The 13754-nt window shown below is 42.3% G+C and overlaps 1 protein-coding gene across 4 annotated transcripts in view; it reads left to right on the top strand.

Moving 5' to 3' along the window:
* Nucleotides 1–13754, top strand: part of CTPS1 (CTP synthase 1) — a 35010-nt gene that overhangs the window by 6892 nt on the left and 14364 nt on the right. For all 4 annotated transcript variants that reach the window (XM_070404995.1, XM_070404997.1, XM_070404996.1 and 1 more), the window contains exons 4-7: nucleotides 1806–1906; nucleotides 2764–2880; nucleotides 5509–5592; nucleotides 6048–6128. In XM_070404995.1, the coding sequence (XP_070261096.1) occupies nucleotides 1806–1906; nucleotides 2764–2880; nucleotides 5509–5592; nucleotides 6048–6128 (383 nt within the window). The remainder of the gene's footprint in view (nucleotides 1–1805; nucleotides 1907–2763; nucleotides 2881–5508; nucleotides 5593–6047; nucleotides 6129–13754) is intronic.

Raw genomic sequence — 13754 nt, 5'->3', positions numbered from 1 at the left:
TGCTGTCTTGGGGTTTGCATAGCGGTTCATTTGAGAAAAGTGCTGGTTTGAAAAAGGTGGGGTTGGAAAACCCTGACCTAGTATAATGACATACATCCAAACTTTTGGGGCCGATAAAAAGTGGCTTTCACCTGGGTTAGGAGAATAGATGTGCTTTTGGCTTCAGGCTTTCCTGGACCGAAAGCCAAAGGTCCCTCTGACAATGAGCAACCCTAGACCAGATTCTAGCCTAATCCGGTCCTGTTTACACCTTGGCTCTGCCACTTACCAGCTTTATGAACAGAGGTGTGTTACTTAACCTCTCAGATCTGGTTTCCTTTTCTGTAAAATGAAGATAATAACAGTATCTACTTCCCCGGGATGTTAGGAGGATTAAAGGAGCTAAGTCAGTAAAGTGTTTCTTTTGAGTTCCTGACACTGTACACAAAGGGGCCAATTTGGAATTATAATGACCTTGATTATACAGTTCGTTTTTCTAGGCTCCAGTGTATTTGTCCATTTATTCATTCCTTCATCAAATATGTTGTGAATGCTCACTGCAGGTAGTCAGACCTCCCTGGTGCTGGGAATACTTGATGAAGAAGATCAAAGAGGCCATTGCCCTTGTGGAGGTTACACACAGATGGAATGAGGTGTCTGTTAGGAGCTGTGATGGAAGAAGAGTGAAGAGAGATTGAGAAAGTGGTGGGGAGAGCCAGTTGGACAGGTGCTCAGGGAAAGCCTGCAAGGAGAGGATGTGTGAGCTGAGAGGCTAGCCATGGGAGGAATAGAAGGTGGAGGTGCATGTCATGTACCAAGCTGCAAGGCTGCAGGGGGCTTGACCAGGGAAATGAGGAGCTGTTAAGGCTGAGCACAGTGACCCAGGGGGATGGTGAGAGGTGGGGGCTGCAGCAAGGTCATATGGGGCCTAGGGAGTGGTGAACTCTGATTGGCATTTTTAAAAGATCCCTTTAGCTGCTGTGTATGGAATAGATAATGAATATCCTTGTGCTTGAGGCACTGCTAGCTCTATATATAGCAAGTTAAACAGTAATCTCTGCCCCTTAGGAATTTGCTATCAGAATCTAACAGTTATGATTTTTAAGTTTTTAGCAATAGCTGGCATTTATTGAACACTGTGACACGCTAGGCATTCTGCTTAGCATTTTACCAGTGCTATGTCATGTAATTTGCACAGCTTTATGAAGGAGAAGCTATTATCCCCAGTTCATGGAGAGGGAAATTGAGCTTAAGAATAGTTAAGTAATTTGCCCAAAGATCCACCCCTAATGAGAGGTGGAACTGAGACGTGAATCCAGACATTCTGAGCCCAGAGGTTGTGCTCGTAACTACTGTGCTCCACTGTACTGTCTCGGCAGTGGATTGTCTCCCCTCTGGGAATCTGGAAACATAATGGGACAGGGTCCTGGTTTCTCTTGTTCCTTGAAAAGCACCCAGGTTGACTTGCCCACCTTCAGCAGTAAGCAGTGGGGCGGCCACGTGGTCTGCCGTGTGGTTGTGCAGCCAGGGTAGACCGGCTCAGGGGCAAGAACTCCGATGTGGGTCAGGACGCCACTCTCAACCCTACTCTCTAGTGTCTCCAGCCACCACTGGGAAGTCTGGAAAGGAGGCTGTGGGGAGTGGGAGCAGGAGCCCAAAGGTTTTTTTTAAGGTTATTTAAGAGTGCTCTCAAAAATATTTTTGTGATCCCTTTGCCTCTCTGTGAAGGCAAAGAGTGCAGCCATTTGTTGTTAAAGGTAAAGTGTGTCTTCCTCAATCTATGCTGATGGAAAAGTGTGAGTCCCACTTTTTTTTCTCCTTCTCAGTTGTCCCTCACATCACAGATGCAATCCAGGAGTGGGTAATGAGACAGGCATTAATACCTGTGGATGAAGATGGCCTGGAGCCTCAAGTGTGTGTTATCGAGGTGTGTATAAGTCTTTTCTAAACTCTGTGATTCCTGAGTAGGTGGCCAAGTGTACCTTTCACCTCCTTAGTCAGCCATCAGCAGCGAAGCCCTTGACCCTCCTAACTGTGATGTGGCAGGTGAGGCCATAGCAACAGTCATGTGGATCGGCTGTGCAGTCAAAACTGATACCTTGTCCGAGTAATTCTTTTTTTTCAGCATTTATACATCTATATGGTGTGGACTGTGACACATTGTGTTTCTCTGAATGAATGAGCCTCCTTTGGTTTCAGTTTCTATATTCCTGCTTTGCTTATCCTAGCTGTTGGATCTCTGTTCCTGCAAAATAGGAGACTCGAAAGTTCCAGCAGCTAGTTTGTAACTGATACTTTTAAAAATATATATATTTTTTTGTTTATTTCAGAGAGGAAGGGAGAGGGAGAGAGAGAGATAGAAGCATCAATGATGAGAGAGAATCATTGATCAGCTGCCTCCTGCATGCCCCATTGGGGATTGAGTCCGCAACCTGGGCATGTGCCCTGACCGGGAATCCAACTGCATTCCTGGCTCATAGGTAGATGCTCAACCATGTGGGCTAGGCTGCAAATGATGCTTTTTAATACAAAAGTTTTTTGTGGCTAAGTGGATAAGATTTAGGTTGCTCTGTGACTCTCTTACAAATTAAATTCCTAGTACATCTTTCGCCTGACCTTTTTCTTGAAATGATGTGGAAAGATCCATGATAATCTTGGGGGAATGGTAAGCCCATCCAAAAAAAGTAATCTTTTAGCACAAAGAAATACCTAATTACTGTCAGAAAACTAACCCACAGGAGGGAGGTTTAGTACTTAACCTCTAAAATAACTTTGTTTCTCTAGCTCGGTGGAACAGTGGGAGATATAGAAAGCATGCCATTTATTGAGGCCTTCCGTCAATTCCAATTCAAGGTCAAAAAAGAGAACTTTTGTAATATTCACGTCAGCCTAGTTCCTCAGGTAAGTCATTCAAAACTTGGGGGTGATGGAGAGGAGGGAGAAAAGAATGATTTTCACTCCTTTTCTGTTTTAAATATTTGAGCTGTAGGAAGCAGAAAATAAAAACTTATTTGTGAATTTTAAGTTACAATCATACTTTCTGAAAAGATCCAGTGGGAAACATCAGGGACGTTGCAGTTAAAGCTGGTGGATTCAACATGTCCGTTTGTCTTTAATCACATGGTGAAGCCCATGACAATTATGGTAAAGGGAATTTTTATATAGACAAAAATTCACAAAGATAAATACTGAGAGAGGAGTCAACAGTAACAAAAATTAGGAAGGCAGAAAGCAGGTGGACATGTGAAAACTGACTTAACAGACCTGGGAGAGCTGGATCCTAAGCCTGCATCAGGGAAAGAGAGAAGTAATCCAGTTTGCCCTTCCGAGGCGCAGGAATGGGCAGCGTCCGGTACCTCTGGGAGTGGGAGTAAGGGTGAGGCTTATAATTGCTGTTCCAGAAGCAGTAAAACCTCTTGGGGGTTTAACTGCTTCTGGAAGGCAGTTTTGAGCCCCACCCTTCCCTAATGTGCACAGTGGGGCACTAGCCCCGCCACCACCTTGGCTGAAGACTGGAGGTTTCTTTCTTTGAAGAGAGATTCTGAATGAGCAGACACTAGGGATATTTGAGGGCAGTAATACTGAACTAAAAACATGGGAGGAAGTGTAATTTGATGCTCTTGAGACACCCTATCTTCTTCCACTTGGTTCCCAGAAACATCACAGCCAGGCTTGGACCTTCCATATAGGAGATTGTAAGATTCTTCTTGGGGTATATGACCAGCCCAGGAGAAAACACACTGCCCTCAGAGGCTCCCCAGTTAAACAGGCCAGCCAATTCCCAGAGTGAGGACCTGGTGGACAAGTTCATGCACTCTCACGGGACTTTCACTTAGCTTTTAAATATGAGCTGGGAGCCAGTGATCACCAGACATTTGGAGAAAGTATCTAACATGCAAGAGATCAAAACAATAGGAAAAAAAGAAAATTAGAGGAAATTAAAGCTCTGCAGGGAGCAGGAAACTTAAAGAAAATAAAAGTCTGTCATTAATATCCTTAGAATTAAAGGGAAATAAACTGCATCTATTTGACAAAGCTGGATACCCAAGAAGGGAATAGTCAGAGAATAGAAAATTCTTGGGGATTAAAAATTGGATAGCAGAACTGAAAAATTTAAGAGGAAGAAAGTTGATGAAATACCCTGGGAAGTAGAACAGAAAGATCAAGAGAGAAAAACCAAGAAAGTTGAGGAATGGTCCAGGAGTTTTAACATCCAAATAATAGGATGTCCCAAAAAATAATAAATGGAGAGGGAACGAGTCTGAACCAGGGGCCCATAAGCTATGCCCACAGGTCAAATCAACCCAGCCTGTTTTGAAAATAGTATGGAAATATGACCACACCCTTATGTTTATGTATTGTCCATGCTGCTTTTGTATTAAAAGAGCAGAGTTGAGTAGTTGTGACAGAATGCATGGCCAACAAAACCTAAAATATTTATCTGGCCCTTTATAGAAAAAAAATTTTTACTGTAAACAATTCAAGGAAATTTCCAGACATGAGTTTTTAGATTGAAAGGGCCCACTGAATGCCTAGCATATTGAATGAAAAATGAACCACACCAAGGCACATCCTTGTGAAATTTCAGAATAATGGGGAAGAAATTCTAAAGGGCTCTAAAGAGAAACATCAAGAATTGGTATGACATTCAACTTTTCACCAGCAATACTGGAAGCTAAAAGTGAAGCTGTTTGCTAATAAATTCTTGGGAAAATGATTTTCAACTTAGAATTCTATACCCAGCAAATGTATCTGTTAAGTGTGAGAGGAGAATAAAGATAATTTAGTACATAGAAAACTCAGCATACCAACAAAACAAAACAAAACAGAAAGCCACACAGAAAAACAAACATTTGGACCAGAAAGGAAAAGTATGGCACACAGCTTAACGGTGGGCAGTATTTAACTACTTTCAAAAGTCATAAACACTGATGAGGGATCGTGAGGTGGGGGGCTGCAGGCTCAGAATGGTTGCATGTGTAGAATGTAACAAGGAAATCAATAAAAAATGCCTCAAACTATAAGTCAGGAATCAGCAATAAAGCATACTAAAGGGCTCAGTTAAAAAAGTGAAAGAGTGGCTGGCTGTCTCTAGGCTTTGGCACCACTGGTCTTTAGGACAAACTTTGTAGAGTTGTTTGACTCTTTTTTTTTTTTTAATATTTTTTTAAAATATATTTTATTGATTTTTTACAGAGAGGAAGGGAGAGAGATAGAGAGTTAGAAACATCGATCAGCCGCCTCCTGCACATCTCCCACTGGGGATGTGCCCGCAACCCAGGTACATGCCCTTGACCGGAATCGAACCCGGGACCTTTCAGTCCGCAGGCCGACGCTCTATCCACTGAGCCAAACCGGTTTCGGCGAGTTGTTTGACTCTAAAATATGTGATGTGTAACTTTTACAAAAATAAAAATGAAATGAAGGATCAAATAATCTATTTCCCCATTAAGAAGGGGATTCCGGGAAAAGTCAGACTTGAAAATTCCTATCATAGATCAAGTAACTTTTTTTTCTTTTGTAAAATAGCCAAGTTCAACAGGGGAACAGAAGACTAAACCCACCCAGAATAGTGTTCGGGAGCTCAGAGGCCTTGGGCTTTCCCCAGATCTGGTAAGAGTTCCTTATTCCTTGGTTTCAGCATGATCTTGTGTGTCTCATTAAAATCTCTTCTGTGGCACCCAATCCCTTTGTTTTCTTGGCATGCTTTTAGTTGATGGTGGAGAAATAGGTCTGGTTCTTTGAACTGGGCCTGTAGTTTACAAATATTTCCTTATCTGGCATGTATGTTGGCGAGTCTTATTTCTCCCCTCAGCGAGTCATTTATTCTCTCTTCCCTCCTAACCAAGAACATTGAGGAAACCCCATTTGCCTCTTGTAGTTCAGTAATCGTATCTGTTTTTCCAGTTTGGGATTTAGGAATTTTAAGTTTGCAAACAGGTAATATTGTCATAATATGCACGCATTGTGCTAGGAGTTAGCTTAACAGTGATGTTTGTTTTCATTTCAATTAGGAGAAAGCCCAGCTTTGTAATCTATTCTAATTATCTTGCTTTCTTTACTCCCAGGTTGTGTGCAGGTGTGCAAATCCTCTCGACACATCAGTGAAAGAGAAAATATCTATGTTCTGCCATGTTGAACCTGAACAGGTGAGTAGAAACTCCATCTTCACATGAATCATTTTTTGCTTCTGATTATCCTGAAGTCTCTTAACCAGTCTCATAAGGCTTATTGTCAGTTCAGGATTTGAGACCACAGACTGTTCCCCGGAAGAACTGAAACCATTGGCTCTGTGACTCCATGATCCTGTCTTGTGGTTCCCCAATGTACTTTTCCTCTCCTGCCTCTCCTCTCCCCACTTCTTGTACTACCTTCTGCAGCCATGCCGAATGGTGTCCATCCCCTCGGCCCCCTCTTGGCCTCACAATCCTCCTATTCATTTTCTTCCTTTGGGGCCCTGCTAGGACACAGTATTATCGGAGCAGCTTTACCTGTCAAACCTTCTTACTCTTGAACCTCAGTTTGATCTTTGGGCTCACAGGTGCTGGTGGTGAGCTCTTATACTGCCCCTTTGTGTGTGTCTGTGTGTTTCCCTTAACAGACTTTGAGCTTCTTGAGGGCAGGGCTCACCTTATTCAACTTTATATTCCTGGTGCCTGGTATCTAAGGTGTTGTAGGCTCTAAACATATTTTAGTCTTTTCTGTTACCTGCTACAAGGCTACCTATGGTACAGGAAATTCAAAATTTTGGAACTGTAATATGTCTAAGTATGGTGCATGGTATAGAAATTCTAGTGGTGATTAGTTGAGACTGTGGCATTAGTCAGGTTTGGCTGAAAGAGAGTTTATGGATTTGAAGGATTTTATGATTCAGTTATAGATGCTTTGTTTTGCTGCTGGATTATTTGAAGGTCAGGAGACAGAGGGGGAGAATGAAGCAGCAGGGTTAAAATAAGGAAAATCCATTTATAAGACTACCAGGAGTGTGGATTTGAATATAAAAATATTAAAATCATTGCCTGGCATTAAAGGGAATAGAGCAAGAGGGAAGCCTTTCCCCACTACAGAGCAGCTGTCATCTCTGTCTCCATGATGGCGCAAGCTTCAGGGAGTGAGGGCAGCCTGGGGCCTGAGAGCAGTGTTCCTGGGTGTGGTTCCTGAGCTGAGAGCTGGGATCCCTCTCAAAGGGATTCATAACGAATAGGTGTAAGAATAATTTCATTGTTATGAACAGCCATTTTTTTTGTTTGTTAATCCTCACTCGAGGATATTTTTTCCGTTGATTTTTAGAGAGAGTGGAAGGGAGGAGGAGACAGAGAGAGAGAAACATCATTGTGAGAGAGAAACATGGATTGTTTACTTCCCGCATGCAGCCCGACCAGGGCCGGGGATCGAGCCTGCATTTGAGGCATGTGCCCTTGACTGGAATGGAACCTGGGACCCTTCAGTCCAGGGGCCGACATTCTAACCACTGAACCAAACCGGCTCGGGCATAAACAGCCTTTTTATCATGTATTTCAATTATTAATTTGGGTTTTTTTGCTATTTGGGAAGCACTGATTCAGGTAGAAACCCAAACATTGTTCTAATTAGTGGGTGAAAGCAAGAGGTTTCTATGAGAAAGAAAAACAGAATAATTACATGAATAGAAGGAAGGAATTCCTGTTGGTGTTAATAAGTCCAAGAAGGAATTTCTGTAGCTGCAGATTAGCTAAGTTACTCTTTAGCTATGCATGGTGGTGCTATTTTAAACAATGCCTTTAATTTTCATTCTGGTAGTCAGAATGTGTTTTCTTGTTAGCTTTGCAAACAATTATTTGGAACACAGTTTTGGTTTGGCTCAGTCCAGAGGTTATTTAAACATCCTAAAGGTTTGAGGAGTAAGACATACAAGGCAGTTCCTTTGGGATGGCAGATCTGACTCCATTTTGAAGTGGCTACGTTTGTCAAAGTAAGAATGTCCAAACCGAAGAGGAGACCAAGATGGCGGCGTAGGTAAACACCGGAGACCGCTGCCGCAAACAACCATTTCAAAAATACAACTAAAAGACTGAACGGACATCACCCAGAACCACAGGAAGGCTGGCTGAAGAGAGACTCTACAACTAGAAGGAAAGAGAACAGCAAATCGAGGCTCAGAGGCGGCGCAGTGTGGAAAATACAAAGGTACCGAGGTGCGCGCGCCAAGCGGGCTGGTGGCTGAGGGCGCGGTTGTCGCTTTCTGTCGCGAGTGAGTCTCAGACTCTGGGCTCCAGATCCGGGCGAGTCTCTAGGGACCCAGACTCAAACGGGAGAAGCGGGATTATCCGGCATCAGTTGGAACCTGAGGGCAACTTTCTCTCCGAGGTTTGCAGCGGCTGCCGGGGTTCTGAGAAGCAGAGCCTCTGGGAACGGGACTGAGCGTGGCCATAACTGCTCCCTCCGCCCGCCCTGTTGATCCCGCCCCGCCCAAAGCCTGCGCACAGCCATTTGCCGATCGCCTCAGGCAAAGGCTGGATTAGCGCCTCCCCAGAAGGCAGACGTTTTCCGTACAGCTGATTCCTATAGCCAGCCGGCCTGGGGGTCAAATCCCTCTAGTGGTAACTACAACAATTAAGGCTTGGCTAGAACAAGACTGCGCACAGAGACCACAAGGGGGTGCACCAAGAAAGCATAAAAGATGCGGAGACAAAGAAACATGACAGAAATGGAGGATATGGAGCTAAGAATCGCAATTTTGAGGGCTTGCCATAAATTTGTGCAGAGCCTCACGAAAACTAATGAGACCCTCGATGCTACGATAAAGAAATTAGAAAGTAAGCATACACGGACTGAAATAAAGAATATTATACCCAATAGCAGACCAGAGGAGTACAAGAATCAAACCAAAGATTCGACAAAAAACACCCAATTGGAAAAGCAAAATGAAAAAAGAATCCAAAAGTGTGAAGATAGTGTAAGGAGCCTCTGGGACAGCTTTAAGCGGACTAATATCAGAGTCATTGGAGTGCCAGAAGATGAGAGACAGCAAGATATTGAATACCTATTTCAAGAAATAATGGCAGAAAACTTCCCCCACCTGGAGAAAGAAATGGACTTACAGGTCCAAGAAGCGCAGAGAACCCCAAACAAAAGGAATCCAAAGAGGACCACACCAAGACACATCATCATTAAAATGCCAAGAGCAAAAGACAAAGAGAAAATCTTAAAAGCAGCAAGAGAAAGAGGCTTAATTACATACAAGGGAATACCCATACGACTGTCAGCTGATTTCTCAACAGAAACTTTGCAGGCCAGAAGGGAATGGCAAGAAATATTCAAAGTGCTGAATACCAAGAACCTACAACCAAGATTACTTTATCCAGCAAAGCTATCATTCAGAATTGAAGGTCAGATAAAGAGCTTCACAGATAAGGAAAAGCTAAAGGAGTTCATCACCGCCAAACCAGTATTATATGAAATGCTGAAAGGTATCCTTTAAGAAGAGGAAGAAGAAGAAAAAGGTAAAGATACAAATTATGAACAACAAACATGCATCTATCAACAAATGAATCTAAGAATCAAGTGAATAAATAACCTGATGTACAGAATGAACTGGTGATTATAATAGAATCAGGGACATAGAAAGGGAATAGACTGACTATTCTTGGGGGAAAAAGGGGTGTGGGAGATGCGGGAAGTGACTGGACAAAAATCATGCACCTATGGATGAACACAGTGGGTGGGGAGTGAGGGTGGAGGGTGGGGTGGGAGCTGGAAGGAGGGGAGTTATGGGGGGAAAAAAGAGGAACAAATGTAATAATCTGAACAATAAAGATTTAATTAAAAAAAAAAAAAAAAAAAAAAAAAAGAATGTCCAAACCTGCAGAAAATTTTTGAGTTTGTTATAGTTTACTAGAGGCCCAGTGCACAAAATTTGTGCACTGGAAGACGCGGGGGGCGGGGGGGGCGGGGGCATCCCTCGGCCTGGCCTGCGCCCTCTTGCAGCCCGGGACCCCAGGGGATTGGGCCTAAGCCGGCAGGAGGACATCCCTCTTGCAGTCCAGGATCCCTCTCATGGTCTGGGACCCCTCGCTCCTTACTACCTGCCTGCTCGCTGCTCCTTAGCACTGCTGCGGAGGCGGGAGAGGCTCCTGCCACCACTGCTTTGCTCACCAGTCGTGAGCCCAGCTTCTGGCTGAGCAGAGCTCCCCCTGTGGGAGTGCACTGACCACCAGGGGGCAACTCCTGCATTGCGTGTCTGCCCCCTGGTGGTCAGTGCACATCATAGTGACCGGTTGTTCCCGCAAGTCTTCTACTGTTCGGTCGATTTGCATATTAGGGTTTTAATATAGGATTTGACCCAAAACAGAGGTCACACCTGGAAGCAAGATCTCAACAGACTGTGAAAAATGTTTCTGCACTTCTTCAATTATTTTAGACATTTCTATCCTAGCAAATGAATAATTCAATTCAGTAATAGAATAGGTTGTCATTAAAATTATTCACTCTAAAAATGTGACAATATATCTATATTTAAATTTGAATTTGAAATCTTATGCCTGTTTTTTAAATTGTGTTGCTTATCTTATTGTTAGGAGTTCTTTATATATTCTGAACTTTTACCAGATATGATTTGCACATTTTTTCTCCCAGTCTGTGGCTTATCTTTTCATTTTCTTAATGGTATCTTTTGAAGCACAAAAACCTTTTACATTTATATGAACTCCATATTTTTTTTCCTTATAGATTGTACTTTTGGTATAATATTTAAGCACTCTGTTTAACCAAGGTCATAAAGATTTTCTTCTATGTTTTCTTAAAAATTTTTACAATTTTAGGTTTATGTTTAGGTCTAGGATTCATTGTGAGTTAACTTTTATATATAACAACTTTTCAATAAAAGTTGAGAGTCATCTTTTTGCTTATATCCAGTTCTACCTCCATTTGTTGACAGGACTTATCTTCCAATAGTCTATATCAGTGATGGCGAACTTATGACACGCTTGTCAGAGGTCACACGCGAACTCATTTTTTTGGTTGATTTTTCTTTGTTAAATGGCATTTAAATATATAAAATAAGTATAAAAAATATAAATCTTTGTTTTACTATGGTTGCAAATATCAAAAAATTTCTATATGTGACACAGCACCAGTTCAGTTAGGGTTTCTTTAAAAATATATTTTATTGATTTTTTTACAGAGAGCAATGGAGAGGGATAGAGTTAGAAACATCAATGAGAGAGAAACATTGATTGGCTGCCTCCTGCACACTCCCTACTGCAGGGGTCCTCAAACTATGGCCCTCGGGCCACATGCAAATACAAATACTGTATTTGTTCTGGTTTTGTTTTTTTACTTCAAAATAAGATATGTGCAGTGTGCATAGGAATTTGTTCATAGTTTTTTTTTTTAAACTATAGTCCGGCCCTCCAACGGTCTGAGGACAGTGAACTGGCCCCCTGTTTAAAAAGTTTGAGTACCCCTGCCCTACTGGGTATGTGCCCACAACCAAGGTACATGCCCTTGACCGGAACCGAACCTGGGACCCTTGAGTCTGCAGGCCAATGCTCTAGCCACTGAACCAAACCAGTTAGGGCTAAGTTAGGGTTTTTCAAAATGCTGACACACTGAGCTCAAAAGGTTCGCCATCACTGGTCTATATAATAACAGCCTAATATGCTAAAAGTCCGGTCGTCCAGTCGTCCATTAGCATATCTAAGTGTAATATGTTAATGATATGCTAAGGTTGCTCAACCGCTCGCTATTACGTGCACTGGCTACCAGGGGGCAGACAATCAACTGGTCGACCAGTTGCTATGACGTGCACTGGCTACCAGGGGGCAGACACTCTGACTGGTAGGTTATCTTGCTGCTGGGGTCTGGCCAATTGGGATTGAGCGAGATGGACCGGACATGCCCTGGAGCCCTCCCGTGGTTTCTCCCTGGCTGGCCAACCTCCTGTGCCCCTCCCCGGCCCCGATCGTGCACCGGTGAGGTCCTTCAGCCTGGCCTGCACCCTCTCACAATTTGGAACCCCTCAGGGGATGTCGGAGAGCTGGTTTCGGCCCAATCCTGCAGGCCAGGCCGAGGAACCCCACTGGTGCATGAATTTGTGCACCGGGCCTATAATATTGTATAATTTTATTTTTAGATTTGTTTATCTTTGTAAAGACTTTAGGTTTATTCACAGGTATTTATAATTTACTATGTGAATGGCATATTTAAAAAAATTGTATTTCCTGATTAGATATATCCATGTGTAGGAAACCTTGCTGAATTCTGCCCATTGATTTCAAGGCAAGCTAATGTTAATTAAATTCTGTTAGTTCTGATTGTTTACGCATACATTTTCTTGTGTTTTTTTTATGGATTAAACAATAATATTGTATACAGTTAGTGATAATTGTTTCTTTATTTTTTAGATCATATACATTTTTAAAAATCTAATTGTAATGGCTAATATCTCTAGTACATCACTGAATAGAAATAGTGATATGGCCTGTTTTGCCTTGTTCCAGACTTTTGCATTAGTATTAATAGCAAACTAAATGATATTAGCTCTGGGTTTTTTATATTTTCCATAAAATTTCTAATTTACCAATAATTTTTATTATGAATAGGTTTTGAATTTTTATTAAACCTGCATCCACCGAGGTATTCTTTTCCTCTCCTTTAATCTGTTCATGTATTGAATCCCACTGTTAAATTTTCTAGTGTGGTGATTCTGAAACTCAGCTTTAAAAAACACTGATGCTCCTCCTACTCCAGATGGTGTGGAGTGCAGCAGGCTTACGGATTTTTAAAAGCTCCTCCCCCAAGTGGTTCCAGAGCCAAATTTGAGAACCACTATTCTGGTGACAAATCCTTCTTAAACATGACTTTCTTTTTTTTTATTTTTTTTTATTAAATCTTTATTGTTCAGATTACATTTGTTCCTCTTCCCCGCCACCCCCCATAACTCCCCTCCTCCCAGTTCCCGCCCCACCCTCCGCCCTCACTCCCCACCCACTGTCCTCATCCATGGGTGCACGATTTTTGTCCAGTCTCTTCCCGCATCTCCCATTCCCCTTTCCCCCCCAAGAATAGTCAGTCCATTCCCTTTCTATGTCCCTGATTCATTATAATCACCAGTTCATTCTGTACATCAGATTATTTATTCACTTGATTCTTCGATTCACTTGTTGATAGATGCATGTTTGTTGTTCACAATTTGTATCTTTACCTTTTTCTTCTTCCTCTTCTTAAAGGATACCTTTCAGCATTTCATATAATACTGGTTTGGCGGTGATGAACTCCTTTAGCTTTTCCTTATCTGTGAAGCTCTTTATCTGACCTTCACTTCTGAATGATAGCTTTGCTGGATAAAGTAATCTTGGTTGTAGGTTCTTGGTATTCATCACTTTGAATATTTCTTGCCACTCCCTTCTGGCCTGCAAAGTTTCTGTTGAGAAATCAGCTGACAGTCGTATGGGTATTCCCTTGTAGGTAATTGAGTCTCTTTCTCTTGCTGCTTTTAAGATTCTCTCTTTGTCTTTTGCTCTTGGCATTTTAATGATGATGTGTCTTGGTGTGGTCCTCTTTGGATTCCTTTTGTTTGGGGTTCTCTGCGCTTCTTGGACCTGTAAGTCCATTTCTTTCACCAGGTGGGGGAAGTTTTCTGCCATTATTTCTTGAAATAGGTTTTCAATATCTTGCTGTCTCTCATCTTCTGGCACCCCTATAATTCTGATGTTTGTACACTTGAAGCTGTCCCAGAGGCTCCTTACACTATCTTCGTATTTTCAGATTCTTTTTTCATTTTGCTTTTCCGGTTG

Source organism: Myotis yumanensis, unplaced genomic scaffold (genome assembly GCF_028538775.1).
Source record: "Myotis yumanensis isolate MYYU_CA2020_CCGP unplaced genomic scaffold, mMyoYum1.0.hap1 SCAF_2, whole genome shotgun sequence".
NCBI lineage: Eukaryota > Metazoa > Chordata > Mammalia > Chiroptera > Vespertilionidae > Myotis > Myotis yumanensis.
Note: the sequence above shows the minus strand (reverse complement) of the source record. Positions and strands in the feature narration are given on the sequence as shown.